The sequence below is a fragment of the Pyrgilauda ruficollis genome, unplaced genomic scaffold (assembly GCF_017590135.1).
Source record: "Pyrgilauda ruficollis isolate IOZ18807 unplaced genomic scaffold, ASM1759013v1 scaffold6, whole genome shotgun sequence".
Lineage (NCBI taxonomy): Eukaryota > Metazoa > Chordata > Aves > Passeriformes > Passeridae > Pyrgilauda > Pyrgilauda ruficollis.
In genome coordinates, this window is record NW_024527710.1 from 9,049,683 (window position 1) to 9,064,514 (window position 14,832).

The 14,832-nt window shown below is 48.3% G+C and overlaps 1 protein-coding gene across 1 annotated transcript in view; it reads left to right on the forward strand.

Annotated features, from left to right (window-relative positions):
• The window catches only part of PTPRF (protein tyrosine phosphatase receptor type F), a 376,714-nt gene that overhangs the window by 319,644 nt on the left and 42,238 nt on the right, over window positions 1–14,832 (forward strand). The window contains exons 14-17 of the mRNA XM_041483344.1: window positions 5,229–5,346; window positions 7,567–8,145; window positions 8,771–8,868; window positions 14,156–14,409. Of these exons, the coding sequence (XP_041339278.1) occupies window positions 5,229–5,346; window positions 7,567–8,145; window positions 8,771–8,868; window positions 14,156–14,409 (1,049 nt within the window). The remainder of the gene's footprint in view (window positions 1–5,228; window positions 5,347–7,566; window positions 8,146–8,770; window positions 8,869–14,155; window positions 14,410–14,832) is intronic.

The window sequence follows — 14,832 nt, forward strand, 5'->3', positions numbered from 1 at the left end:
TGCACATCCCACCAGCTTGCTCCAGAAGAGCAGGAAGAAGAAATGGCAATCACTTCAAGCTATTGGATTGAGATCAAAGGAGAAAGCAGAGGCTTCAATTCTCCCTGAGCAGTACCTACCCCAGGCACAACATTTACAGAAATTTACAGCCTCCCTCTTCCGTTGCATGATAGTCAAGGACCTTTCTCTGAATGCACTTGGAACATCTCATAGATGTTCCAAGCGCATTCAGATGTTCCACTTGTCCAGGTGGGAGTCTGGCATGGAGGTGGGATGTTCTCTGCTTCCTAAGTGGAACAAAACTGTAAGGCATCATCCAAGAGGCACTTCAGTGAAGGACCAAGATGAAGTTCTGGTACCCTCAGACCCCTCTGCATCTCACTGACCAAGTAACTGAATTTATGTCTGGAGTTCCGCTGTTGCACCACAGTTACTGAAGAAGAGAGGAGAAGGATTTGCAGGAAAACCAATATTGGCTTCCCATAGCTAGGACTGTTGAGGGCTTGAATCTGTCTTTCGCAGGAGCCTGGGTCAGGGAAAACAGCCGTTCCCTGGTGAGACATGACTATGCTGTGTTGAAGTGTAAAATGAAACATTAAAGCATTGCAGCTGCCATAAATACACACTGTTAGCTTTAGCACTTCCCAGAGCTATCCTGCCTCATGCACACAGCCCTCTCTCAGTTCTTTTTATGACTGCTCCTGGGCTTTTCAGATCAATTTGTCTTACTGACCAACCTTAAACAGTTAAGAAGCAATTGAGCTAGTTTAAGGAAGGAAATGTTTTGATCTGTAGACTAAATTTTCGTAATGAAACTGAATTTCTACCAAGGTATTTATGCAGGCCTGGCTTTTCACAGTTGTTACTCCAGCACAGATCTCAAGGCATTTCTTTGCACTCTGATCTAATGCAAGATTAAAGTCCACTGAAACATTAGAGCAAACAGAGTTTGAACATTAAACACTCCGTTTAAAATCCTAGGGCATGATAAACTCCCTGCTATGGTGTGAGAGGCCTCCTGAGCCCAGCTCTGCTCTGTTGTTCCTTGCAGTGAGGTGTCACATTCTGCTCCTGTAGCTACATGGAGGCAGGCTGGGGTGTTCCCAGCCACGTGGCTGCCACCCACCAGGGACATGCTTTTGTAGGAGAAGTGAGTACCAGGACTCGGATCCTTCCTATGGCAGGACTCCTGCCAGCTTTTAGATCAGCAGGGAGGAATGTGTGGCTGTTGACCGTGCTGTGGGCAGGCTGGCATGGGTGGGATGTAAACAGCAATGACTTGGGTTCAGCTAAGTGTGTAACAGTGGAAATGGCACCGAGGTGTGTGTGGAAAGAGAGCCTTTAGTGACCATAATGCTTAGTCAGGGTCTTGGCTTTATAAAAAGTATTTAGGGGAAACTAGACCTCTTTGCTGAAATTTACTGTTCAGATGGTTTAGGGAATAATTGTACTGCAGTCTCATGGCATCTAATAAGTAAACTGTAATAAAATCTTAGAGAAACATTTCTCCAACAGCTTCTTCTCTCTGAATTTAGAGAATAAAATAGCAAATATTTTGAAAGTATGCCATGTATTTTACTGCTGAGGTGAGTACTGTGCCACTGTGATAGGCTGCAGCCTTCGAAAGCCACCTCAAATAGCCCGAGTTCAAAAGGCAGCTTGTATCTTTGATGCCATTTAGTGCTTCTGTTGCACTTGCAGGTTCCCAAACACTTCAGCAGTGTTAGCTGAGCTTCCCAGGGTCCTGAGGAAGTTGGTATCTGAGCAGTTTCACAGCTGGCAGGTCAGGCTGAGAAGCAAGGTTTGCTAGGTCTCACACTGTGAATCAGGGGCAATAATAACTATCTTCACTTTCATCTCTGTGCTTGAACCCATGGACTGGTGCTTCCCCCAGGCAGATTTAGTAACGTGAGCTGTAACACATCACCTTGGCTGAGAGAGTTCTGTGTGATCTCTGCAAGCCTTCCTTTGGAGCACCAACCACAAAGAACACTGCTGTGGGCATGCGTGGCAGCAGGCAGGCTCTACTGTCTCACCACCCCAAGGCAGCTTTGATGCCCTACAACCCCAAATCCAGCCAGATGATCTCAGAGCCTGTATTGAACTGCCATGGCCAGGAATCCATGTGAGCTTTTGGTGGGAAATCAGTTTGTGTAGAAGCTTTCCCTGCAAGGCTGCTATTGCCAAATGAGTGTTTGCCATTTGGTGTTGTGTAATTGGGAGTGAGAAGCTGTTTCCTCAGTACATGCACAAGTTGGAACCTCTCTCCAAGCCACTCACCACTGTTGGAGAGGAGCAGCTTAGTGTGAAGCTCTGTGTGAGATCTCAGCTTCTCTTGCACTGTTGATGACAGATGGCACTTTTTGGTTTTCTGAAGTCCCCAGAGCACTTTGCAAATGATACAGGAAAAAGAAGCTCTAGAAGTTCTGTATTGGTGCTTCCCTGCAGAGAGTGCCTCTGTTTTGTGTGTTGAAGTCTTTGGTTCTCAGCAAGAGATGGTGGCTGGAGGATCACTAGAACAGAAACTGGAGATCAGGCAACAGAACTGTTGTGAGTGTCTTGTGAGACAGCAGTCACCCTCAGAGCCTAGTTGGTACAACCTGTCCCTTCTTGTTTCTGCTCATGGAAGAGGCAGAAAAATGCAAACAAAGCCAGAAGGGGAAAATAGTGCAAAGTACAAAAAGTAAAGGGGGACTCTTCACCTGAGTGAGAAGGAAGCTCTTTGTCTGTGTGAATGATCTCAGACTCATTGCGCAGGCTAGCAGCATGTCAAAAATTGCTCTATGCCATTTCTTCCCTTGGCACAGCCTGTGTCAAGTGACCCTCTATGTATAAGTGTTGTAATTCCCCCAACCCAGTTCTGCTAACCCCTGCTGTTGTCGTCATTGTCATCCCTTTCCTACACGTTGCCCCTTAAAATTCTGTGTCTCCATTTTTCTCTCCTCCTTCCTTTCTCCCTCGTCAGTGGAGAGCTGAGGACTCCGTGGACCATGTAAGTACCACTTGTGTGTATTCCAGGTTGGAAGAGAGGGGTTTGGTAAATCGATTTCTGAATTTTGTAGACACAGTACTGTCAAAACATTCCTTTCACTCCCTTAATGAGGATGGAGAGTTACATTGTGAAACCTTCCACAAGCAGCAAATCCAGAGAAAATTGGCATTTAGATTGCTCCTAAATGCAGAAAAGCAATTGACATTTCCTATAATCTGTATTTCCAGCTTGTTGCAGTGCAGTTTTAGGCAGGTTCAAGTGATCAACTCAGGAGGCTCATCCTGCAGTAGTTGGCCCACCAAGTTATGTGGTAAAATTAGATACATAATCTTTAAACCACATTGATCATAGCCATGAGAAATAACCTACACCCTCAACCATGACCTTTGGTTGAAACACAGATAGTAATAAGAAAACAATCACATTTAAACAGTTAAATTCAATTTTTCCCCACATAATTCTGAGCTATAAATTTGGAGGAACAAACTAGAAAATGACCTTTTTAGAGTCAGCAATTCAATTACGTGCCCTACTGTGAGCTTCCCCAGCACGATGCATTTCTCCTCCTGCTTTATATGGAGCATTCTTGCTCGGAGTGGCTTTGTCATGACAGCACTGTGTTTGCATTATGCAATCAGACCTTCTTTCATCCATCCCTCGTCTCTCTCCCTTCCTCCCAGCTTGCTTGCTTTGCTCCCGGTGGCATGCTTTTGCGTGAGAATTTCTCTTTGCATGGGTTTGGGAGGAGTGAATTCTCTTGGGACGTTCAGAGTCTGCAGGTTTTGTGAGAGTGCTTCCCCGCGGGTCCATTGGCACCGATGGGACTGTGCGTCCACTCACCCGCACACACGATCTGCTGCAGGGGCGGAGTTGGGATTGGACTCTGGTTCACACGGTGATTTTGGCGGGGTTCTTGTTGGTGCTTGTTGATACTTCTCTGGGCTGGCTGGTTTTGCGATGGTAACGTGGTGATTTTGATGAGTAAGCCTGGGCAGGTAACGTGAACCAGCAGCACTGACTGGAAATCAGCAGGTTTAATAGTGTGGGTGTTTGTGCGAGTGAGTGATGGGAGAGTGGCTGCACTCTGAGAGCCACCACAGGCACCCCTCGTACCACTCAGGCTGGCAAGGATCCCCTGGGCAGGGGTCAGACCCCGGGAGTAGCTTCTGACAGTACCCATGCTGCCTGTTCTCAGCAGCTCAAACTTAACCCGCTCCATCTCTGCCTGTTGCCTTGTCTGAAGGGGTAAATATCCAACGTGGAGCCGCTGCCTCTGTTCCAAAAGCTTCCCCAGCCCCTTCTCCAGCCTGCTCATCTCTTGCCCCCTGACCCAATGGATTATTAGTGCTAATGGCCCAGACAGTCCCACAGCACCACAGATGAGCACTGCTCAGGGGTACCTGCCCAAGCTGCTGGGAGCTGCTGAGCTCGCTGAGCTCACTCATTCGCAGGCCTGGCCAGCCAGGCTTGGCACCAGTCACATTGCTGCTGGAGGCCAGGAGGGAGGAGCAGTGTTCCTCTCTTTGATCTGAAATTGAAGTGTGGATCCATGCCCTCCTCCTGCCCAGAGGAAGCCAGAGCTTGCAGGGATGCACCGTGTGAGTCTGCCTCTCTCCCAGACCTCCCACGATGGAGGTTTTCCCTCCAGGTCTTGCCAGGGCCTTGCACTGACCTATCCCATCCCTGCAACCCAGTGCCTGGCAAGGAGGGTGAACATAATTCTTAGAGCTGCAGGTGCTCCCTGCCCGGGGCCCCCCACCCCTGCACTGCCTCCCTGTACTCCCCACGGCTCTGCTGCAAGACACAACTTTAAAAACTCTGGAATTATCCCCCAAGAGATTCTCATAGCCAGGTGAACTGGCTTTTGCTCTGGTTCACAGCTCCATAGTCCTCTTACTTAGCTTTCACACAGGACCATATCTGGATCAGATCTCCCTCTTGGCAGAAGCCGTGGGAGAGCAGAGCCGCTGACATGGGTTGCTGGTGGGTCCCTGGAAAGGCCAAGTGTTAAAGGCAGGAGTTGAAATGAGGAAGGTGAGTGTTGGAGTGGCAGCAGTTGTTTGCTGGCTCTGTGCAACATGTGTGTTTGAGCACGATGCATGAGTGTGAGCCAGGGAGTGTTGTCAGTGTGTTGCTGTGGGAGACACTGACCCTGGTGCCTTCCTTTGGCTCACTCCAGTAACAAGTATTTACTCTTCTCGTTTGCCTCCTCTCTGCCTCGTGAATGCACTCCCAGGAGACAGTCATTGGAGGCCTGCTGCCAGAAACCACCTACTCTGTCACAGTTGCTGCCTACACCACCAAAGGAGATGGTGCCCGCAGCAAGCCCAAAGTCATCACCACCACAGGGGCAGGTGAGTGTGGGGAGCAGGTGTCACAGCCTCATGGGGTGGTGGTAAAACCTCCCAAGAGGTGCGTGGGGAGCATGGCCAAGGCCAGGAGGAAGCAAGAGGGGTGGAGATGCTGCAGAGGTACAAACTCTTGTGATCTCTAGCCCATGCTTAAGAGACTTTGCCACTGGATCACCTGAGCAAAGTGCAGCAGATGGAGATACGCTACCAGAGCTGGTGAGAGAGCAGTGAAACTCATGGGTCTGAGCTCATCTGCATAGTCCAGAGACCTGGGAAGAGGAAGCCTGAAAGTCCAGGCTCTCCCTCAGCTCTGGAGTCCTGGCCTGTCCTCACCTTGTTCCTTTAGGCAAGTGCCATTTCTTGCTTCCTGTGGTGACTGCAGTGCTGCCTGGAAGGGCCCCTGGCACAGCGGGCTCCTAAGAGGGGCTTCTCAGCTCCCCTCTGCCATTGATACTGCTTACATAGCTGAGCCTGGCTGCTCCTAGAGCCACGGTAAAACCTGGAATGCAACAAATCTGCCGTAGAAGTGCTGCAAACAGAACTTCTAGGTCCTGGTGATCCCAGCCGGTTTGGTTCTGCTGTCTCAGTAGATCGTACCTGCGCCTGGAGCTGGAGCACCCAGGAGTCATCTGGCACTTCCCTCCAGGTGTGCTTAAGCTTGCCTTTGGCAGTGGTACCAACTAGCTGGCACTGTCCTGTCCACTCACTAGCCTGTCCTGCAACCAGTAATCCTGCTGCTTCCTCACACCAGCCGCAGGAACAGTATTTACCAGTTGTTATTATGGGAATGCAGCTTGTGCACACTGACAGTGTTTGTTCCTGGTGCTTTTAAACAAGGAACAGCTTGCTATCTCCTCCGCGCTGCATATGGGGAGCTCCAGAGGTAGTTTCCACTGTCACAGTCTCAAATGCTGTCTCCCTGGTGCCTTGCTATGATGTATTTTCTGTTCATCAAATTGCTACAGCTGTCCTATAAACAGGAAGAGCTTCCTAAACATCCCAGTGTTGTACTGTAAACCACAGTGGATCTTCCCATGTTATGATGCACATTTTAAGGTTAATATTTGGAATCAGCTTTGAAAATACTGTGTCCCTTAATACTAGCTGCTGTTAGACATTGTATAATGAGTGCAAGGAGGATGGCACTGGCAATGGGAATGTAATTGCCTGTAATATGTCTTAAATACCTACAAAACCGCCCTCAGGGCCTTTGTACAGGCTCGACTGCAGGCATGACCTCAAAGGGGAGCGTTGGTGTCGCCCTCTGATGGCAAAAAGCGGGCATCATTCTGGCAAATATGGTTTTCTCTTGTGCTCGACTGTGGGCTCATACATTTCAAAAAACTACAAGGATATTTAACTAGGTTTGGCTGCAATCCCTTTTCTTCTTTTTTTTCTTTTTTTCATATCTGTGGCCACATGCCTTTGATTCTGAGTATCTTCCCTATCAGTTAATTTGTTTACAAATCTGAGCTGATGTGAAGACGCATCCTTTTTTTAACTGAAGGAGATCAAGGTATTAAACCATCATTTTAAAACCATCAGTTCCTAACCAGTGACGGCAACACCCCTTGACTTGTGCAGCATAAGCAAAAATCCTGTGGAACGCTTGTGTTCACCTCTCCCATCAACACTGACATGACGAATCTACTTCTCAACTAAACCAAAATATATTCTGATGGCAAACATCCCACCCAGCTCTGCTCGCTGCCTCTGCAGATGGTAAAACTGCAAGGTTTCAGGATGAAATTTGTCTGCCTCCAGACAGACCAGGGTGCTGGAATCGGGCTTCGGGGTGTCTGTTGTGGTACAGTGCCTCAGGGCCAGCATGGCCTGATGCTGTGCACTGGCTGGAGTGTCTGAAGACCACTGATTGGGAGGACGGGATTCAGATCTTCTCTGAGATAAATATGATGCTTTGAGGTGCTTTAAACGTTTCCTGTAAAAGGGGATGAATTTTGGGGCTGGATATGGCTGAATTTATTTCTGGTTTAAATGGCAGCACGTGGGAAAATGGCAACCGAGAGCTGGCTGGCTCCAGCTTCCCTCGCCACCGGATTAGGGTCAGTCTACCTCTATCCCTGTGAATTGTCTGTCATCCTCTTCACCCTGTTGTCTGAACTTTCCCACTTTCCTCAATCCTCACGGACTGAGCGGCACGGAAGCGATCCTTCCTTCCCCTCCTCCCAGGCTATAGATGGTCATTGTGTGTTTATGTTGCAGTCCCGGGGAAGCCCACCATGATGATTAGCACGACAGCCATGAACACAGCCCTCATCCAGTGGCACCCACCCAAGGAGATGGTAGGGGAGCTGCTGGGTTACCGACTGCAGTACAGACGTCTGGATGAGGAAAAAATGAACACCATAGACTTCGGGAAGAGAGACCATCACTACACAGTGACCAACCTGCACAAGGGGGCCACGTACCTCTTCAAATTGTCTGCCAAGAACAGAGCTGGCCCAGGAGAGGAGTTTGAGAAGGAGATCACAACTGCTGAAGATGTGCCAAGCGGCTTCCCACAGAACCTGCGTGTGGTGGGTCTCACCACTTCCACCACAGAAGTTGCTTGGGACCCCCCAGTCTTGGCAGAAAGAAACGGCAAGATTGTCAACTACACAGTGGTATACAGGGACATAAATAGCCAGCAGGACCTGGCTAACATCACCAAGGACACGAGTATCACTTTGACAAATTTGAAACCTGATACCACTTACGACATCAAAGTGAGGGCCCGCACCAATAAGGGGGCTGGGCCACTCAGCCCCAGCATCCAGTCCCGGACCATGCCTGTAGAGCAAGGTAAGTGCCCCTCTAAGAAACCCTAACAGGAAGTTCTGCCTCCAGGACAGGGACCTCTGCTTTGGTTCATGAGGCTTCATTCTCCTCTGCTGTGACTGTTGTGATCAGGTACTGTGTGGCTCCCTAGTCTAAAACTAGTTCAGTGAGGGAAAGCTCAGCAAAGATTTTCAAAAGTTGCCATGTGGGGGGAGAGGGCGTTGGTGGCACCTTAATTGCATTCACAGGCACACTTGGATGTTTTATCTGTACATGAAAGGCTCTTGCTTGAACTGGAGCAGGTGGCTGAGAAGGATCATCTGCAGATCCAGTACCTGAATTACCCTGCTGTTTGATCATGACGAAGGGCCAAGGGAGTGTGAGTGGAGTGGGGATAGAGAAAGGCTGCAGCTCAGCCTACAACTTCCTTTCTGTGATGCTGAAAAGTATAGTCGAAAAGCAGAACTCCTCTGGAGACTGTAGACTTGGTAAAAGGCTGCTGGTCTCTTCTCATTTCTTACTTCTCTGCTATAGCTGAACTCTTTCACCTCTGCTGCTGAGTTAGACAAAGAGACTCAGAGTCGAGCTGCCGCCTGGCTCCCTCCTCACTTGTCTTTACAGTGCTCAAATATCTTGTTTTTCATTCCAGTGTTTGCTAAGAACTTCCGTGTCAATGCCGTCATGAAAACATCTGTGTTGCTGAGCTGGGAAGTGCCTGACTCCTATAAATCTGCAGTGCCTTTTAAGGTAAGAGTGGGATTTGAAGGACAGGAAGCTCCACCTGTAGCAGTGAGCAGGACAGTGGATAGCAGCATCAACTGGGTTCTGTCGGCCAGGCTTACCACTGTAGCTCCATGACAGTGGTCACACAAGCTTGTCATGATGCCTGACATGGAGCTGAGGTGTGAAGAGTTATAAATTTGATTTAATCACAAGAAGTTAGCAGGACAAAGTGGTCTGAAAACCAGACAGTGAATAAAACTAAGAGTAACTCCTTTTACTACAAGTCCTGTCTCAAACATCCATATCACCTTCATGAATTACTTCAGAGCATCAGGGCAGATGCATAATCTCAGGGAGTGAAGGGATGAAGCATCATCAAACTTCCTGAATGTCTTAGAGATATGAGCAGCACAAAATGAGTCAGTACAGCAGGAACTCTGCAGGAATGCTGCTCTGTTTTCACCAGTACAGTTCTGGATGTGGTGTCATCCAGCAGGCTGCAGAAAACACTGATGACCCTGCCTTCCTGCTCTTGTCTAACCCCCAGTACTTGTCACTTACATGGGTAAAAGACTGGAGTGTGTAGATCACAGTGCAGTTTCTCTCCATTAAGAAACAAGACCAACATGTCACATCATTGAAGATAATCTTCCCAGTCTCAGCACCAATCTGCTGCCTCTGCAAAGGTGCTGGGCTGGAAGCAGTGTGACTTCTCTGTCTCCTTGTATGTGCCCCCTGCCATGCTGTGCCTAAAGTGCAAATACAAGGCCTGCATGAGATGTGGGGGATCCATGGCCAGGGGAATGAGGGGAAATCTTGAACTGCATCCACATCAAAGTGTGTGAGTATCTCCCCTTCCTTGTTACTAACTCTCCTTGTTTAAACCCTGAAGCTGAATTAACTTGATCAATGGCAGACACTTGTTAACATACAGTTTAGCTGAAGCAGACAAGGCTTCTGTGAAGACCTTGTGGTATTCAGAGCTCTCCCAGATGTAGGGCACGTTAGGATCAGTGTTCAGATATCTGGCGGCAAGGAACTTCAGAGAGCCCTGTTACTTGGCACTCTGCTGCAGAGGCAGTGTGCTTCATTTGGCCTTCTCTTGTGGCCCAAAGCCCACATTGCTGTCTGACAGTGCCATGCTGGAGAGGGACAGTGTGACCCTGGGAGCATTACTACCACACAGGGATGGGGGAGTGGTAGCCTGGAGGTAGCCAGGAGCCAGGGATGTAATGCTGATGCCCTGTCTGTCTCCTCTCCTAGCTGCATAGCTGTGATTGCTATCACAAGGTGACTCAGGGTCTGCCCCTGCTGCAGGTTAACCCTTAGATGACATGGGAGATGGCATTAGCCACTTATTAACTTAAGAGCAGTCATGCAAACCAGAGTGTTAGAAGGATATTTCTCTAATAATTCTTTTTATGAATATTTCCAGACTTGCAGGCCCATGTGAGTCAAGGCCAGGAGCTAAGAGGGTCAGCTCTAATTCATTGATTGTGCCAGTTGAAAGAAATCCTTAACCTTCAGGATTTTGTGTTTTTATAAACAAGGTTCACCTCTCTCCTCTAATTCAGGCACATGGGATGCTGAGGCCAGAGCCTACTACTGTAACTAGCATAGCACATAAATCTCCATGGGAACAATTAGTATTATCTACACTTGATAAACAGTCTCATGCTAAATCTATGTCCCAAAGGGTGTCATATTCTACTTTAACAGATTTAATTAAAGTAGATATTGTTCCGACAATGAATAGTGAGGCACAGGCAGGACTGGTGCTTTTTTTATTAGAGAATGAACTGAGACCTTAAGATTTTTCATTGCTGCCAAATCAATAATGAAGTTTTGAGATCTCTTTGGGGAATTTTCACAGCTTCTTCTGGTCCAGGAGATAAATTCCTTGTAAAATGTTGCCCAGCAGTTGTGGTGGAGCAGAGGCACTATTCCTTTTTTTATTCCACCTGCAGAAAGCTGTTCTGGAGCTTTCATGGAAAGTGCAAGATAGATACAACATTCTCCTTGGGGAAAGTGCATTTTCCTGAGATACATTCTTCAACTTAAGCGTGGGACAGAGGATATATTGGTTAAAGGCAGCATTACAAGGTATTTTAGAAATGGGCAGAAGGAGCAGCGCCTTTTGAAAATTATAATGATATAGGTTTGGAAATAACCCCTGAGAATGCTGGGCAGTGGTTTCTCATAGTGTGTCCCATAGAATGTAGTAATTACTCCTGCCTGCAAATACTCCAGCCTTGTCTACTTTTCCATTGAGTTGTTATCTTTCCCAGTGTTGCACACTATGTGTCTTTTCATCTTTTAGTTCAATACATTCTGTACTGCCTTGAAATCAAATATGAGAACTTCAGCAGTGACATTTGGACCTACCTAGCTTTGCAAATCTTCTCCTGTGAGTAAGAGCAGCAGAGATGACATTTTACAGCAATCTATGGGCTAGTCAGCACTGTTTGGCAGTTCAGAACCCTTGGGCCAGAATTGCTCTGGTAGTTACCAGTGGGCCATGATGCAGCCTCTAAATAGCATTCCTGCTTGAGCTTCCAGGCATCTTCCAGCTGCACATGAATGACTGTCTCTGAGCCCTTACATTAGTGTAAGGTTTACATAGAGGCCTTAACTAATGGTGCATAACATTTGAGAAGACAATGTGTTGTGGCAGGTAAAGGGACGTGGAACTGCTGCAGCAGCTGTGAAAAGGAGGGATCGCAGAGAATGCTTCAGGAAAGCATTGCAAATGCCAATTTCACTGTCTTTGGATGCAAACTCCTGTGCATGGCAATAAAAATCATCGTCTGGTGTTAGCACTGATTCGGAGGCTGTGTTCTTGCCAGTTACAGTGCAGAGCAGGCAGGGAAGCTGTGAACTGAAATGCTTACCATCTCTTCTGCCTCCTCTTGCTCTAGGAAAATGGCTCTGTCCCCAGCACATGCTCATGTGCAGGCAGTTGGTGGGTGTCTTCCCTAGAGCACGCTGAGAAGCAGTTGGTGATGCCTTTATTAGGCAAGAATTTGTAAAGAGAAGTCTTATCCAAGAGGCAGCAGAACTCTGTGGGCTTATCATCCTTTCAGCATAGGTTTTAATGTTGGAAGTTTGGTTTTGTTCAAATCTGTGTGGGAGCACATGAAAGAGAGGTCTTGATTCTCCCCCAGAACATGCTCTGACTTACTGGCATCTGGTGTATCTAGACCTGTACTATTGCAATGTCATTGGAAGGGGTGGTGCTGGTCCAGACAGCCAAGCTGCTAAGATGATTTGAAGTCTAGTAGTCCTCTCTTTGGTGTACCTACTTCTGTGTCAGAGCAAATGCTTATCTGATTCCAGTGCTGCAAGAAGCATTTCTTCATTTTGATTTTTCACTCATTTTAGCACTCAGCTGATGCACATGTCTTTGGAGAAAGGGATTAAATAAAGCCCAGGAGAAAACACCATTAAGAGGAGTCACAACAGAAAACAATTCTCTCTGGCTGTTCTGCTATGCTACCTCTGACAGCCTTTCCCACATGTGGAGCAGCAGCAGGGCCTTTGTCCCTGCCAACCTGTTGCTTTAGCTACTTGATGCTTGCTTTCATAGTCCATTCCTGAAAACTGAAGCATGTCAACAAATGAGATTGATTGCATCTCTTCTCCATAGCTGGCTTCTCTCTGCTGGTGTGTTACCCATTAGGAGTATTTTCTCAGCAGCAAAAAAGCTGGAGCTGTTTTCTTCCTATCCTGATCTCCTTGCAAAGTGACATGGAGAGGATTGAAGCATGCTGTGGGTATTGCTGTTTGGATAACACAAAAGCTGAGCTGCAAATTCTAGGCCTAGCCAGGTCCTTGTGCTCCGCTGTTGTTCAGATCTCTTTCCAGGACCTCTCTCTTCCTTCCATCTCCAACACTGAACATTAGAGCAGTGCTAATCAGCTGCCCTTGTCCTAGAAAGCTGGCAGCTTTCTGTAGAGTTCAGTCACCTGCTGAAAAGGGGACTTGAAGGAAAGTTTGGTCCCCCCCTTGCTGCCAGTGTCAGCCTGAAAAGTGGGCTCAGCTGGTGAAAAATTATTTCAAGTAATTAGTTTTCCACAGAACTGTCTTCTCTCTCTTTCAAGGCTGCTGTTGAAACAAGCACATTTTACCATGGGGTCTCTGCCTGCAACACCTAGTACCTGGCATGGTTTGACATGCTCCAGCTCTAGTGTTGCCAGTTTCTGGCATGCTGTGTCTCAGCACCACTGTCACAAATCCAGCACTCCCGTGCCATGCTGGACAGTCACCTGGTGCAAAGAAATGTGCTGCTTTTTCACATCTGGGACACAACCTCTGGCCTCTCTAGCTGTGTACACCCCATTGGTCTCTGTCTCTAGGAACTGTGTGAGTTCTTGCTTTGCAGAGGCAACACCCAAGGTTTTGGGGTAAGGAGTTGTTCCAGTAGGATCAGGATCGAGGTTCCCAGGGCAGATGGGCTGCTGGGTGCAGCTAATCCAGCAGTGCCCATGGCTGCTGTGCCTGGGGGAGGTGGGGGTCCTGCATATCTACAAGAAGGCATTGAAAAATGTTGTTAGCTGAGGGGTCCACGGGGGGAAGCTGTGCGTGGGGGGCTCTCACTGCCCCCAGCCACCAGTGCCTCTGCCCTGCCCTGCCCACAGCCCCTTGCTGCAGGCGTGGCAGGGAAAAGCAGCTCCGACCTCCTGCCCACGGCTGTGTGGCGCCAGCATCTGTTGCCATGACGACAGGGTGTCACACCTGCAGAGCCGCCATTCTGGGTACCAATTTGTGAGCCCTGTGCTGGATTTGTCAGATCATTGGTGAGGCGTGTAACCCCCGGTCACCTTGCTGGGAGGGGGATGATCTGCATTAAGCATCCAACCAGGCATCAGCTGGTAGACTTGGGATTGACACCAATTTAAGCAGACAGGGTTTTACACCACAAGCCTATTGCGTGTTGTAGCCTCGTGAGAGAAGAAACAAAGATCCATTCATTTCCACGTGGGGGCAAAGCACAGCCATCTGGATTCCTCCCCCAAGTAGGTACTGAAAAGCGGTGCATGTGGCACCACCAGGCTCACTGCTGGCCCTGGCCACCCAGGCTGAGATGACCCCTCTGTGCTCCATCACTGCTAGGTACAGGGAGCACAGCTCACCCTCTGCTGGGGGTTGCTCTTCTTTAGCTAAAGATTTATGGCTGTTTACAAAGCATACAGTAGCCAAACCACCTGAGGGAGGACCCAGAGCCAGACTGTCATCTCTAGCGCTGCTATTTGGAGTGTGAGTTTGCAGCAGCAGCTGTCAGCTGCATGAACATGTCCTTTTCCTGTTTCAGATTCTGTACAATAGCCAGAGTGTGGAGGTGGACGGCCACTCGATGAAGAAGCTCATAAGTGACCTCCAACCAGACACGGACTATTCTTTTGTGCTGATGAACCGTGGGAGCAGTGCAGGGGGGCTCCAGCACCTCGTCTCAATCCGCACCGCTCCTGATGTCTTGCAAAGCAAACCCATCGCCACAAACAAGTACATACAGGAAGGAAAATTCACACTAACTCTTCCCAAAGTGCAGACCACTGTGCCAGTTCGGTAGGTGCCATTCCTGGGTGGAGAAGGCAGAGTGGGGCGCTAGGGGTGGGGAGAGAAAGGCAGGGCAGACCTCTGCCAACATGTGGATTTTGTAACCTGGGAGTGAATTTCCAAGCAGGCTGTGTTACAGAGGCAGGCATTTACCCATAATATGGATCATGGTCTTGGCTCTTTCTGAGCAAATATTGATGTGTAATAAAATTAAGACAATTCTCTGACAGTTTGCCCTCACCCTGGTGGGTATACTCCAGATGCTACCGGCAAAAATACAGTTGAGGATCAGGAGGGACTTTCTCTGACACTGTATAATATCCTTTAAATAAATAATGCCTAAAGCCTCAAGGAGATTAAAAAAGCGAGTTTGTGGAAGTCTTATTCGTTACTGTGGTATCCTTGAGCTGAAGCACAATTTCCCCAGGGTTC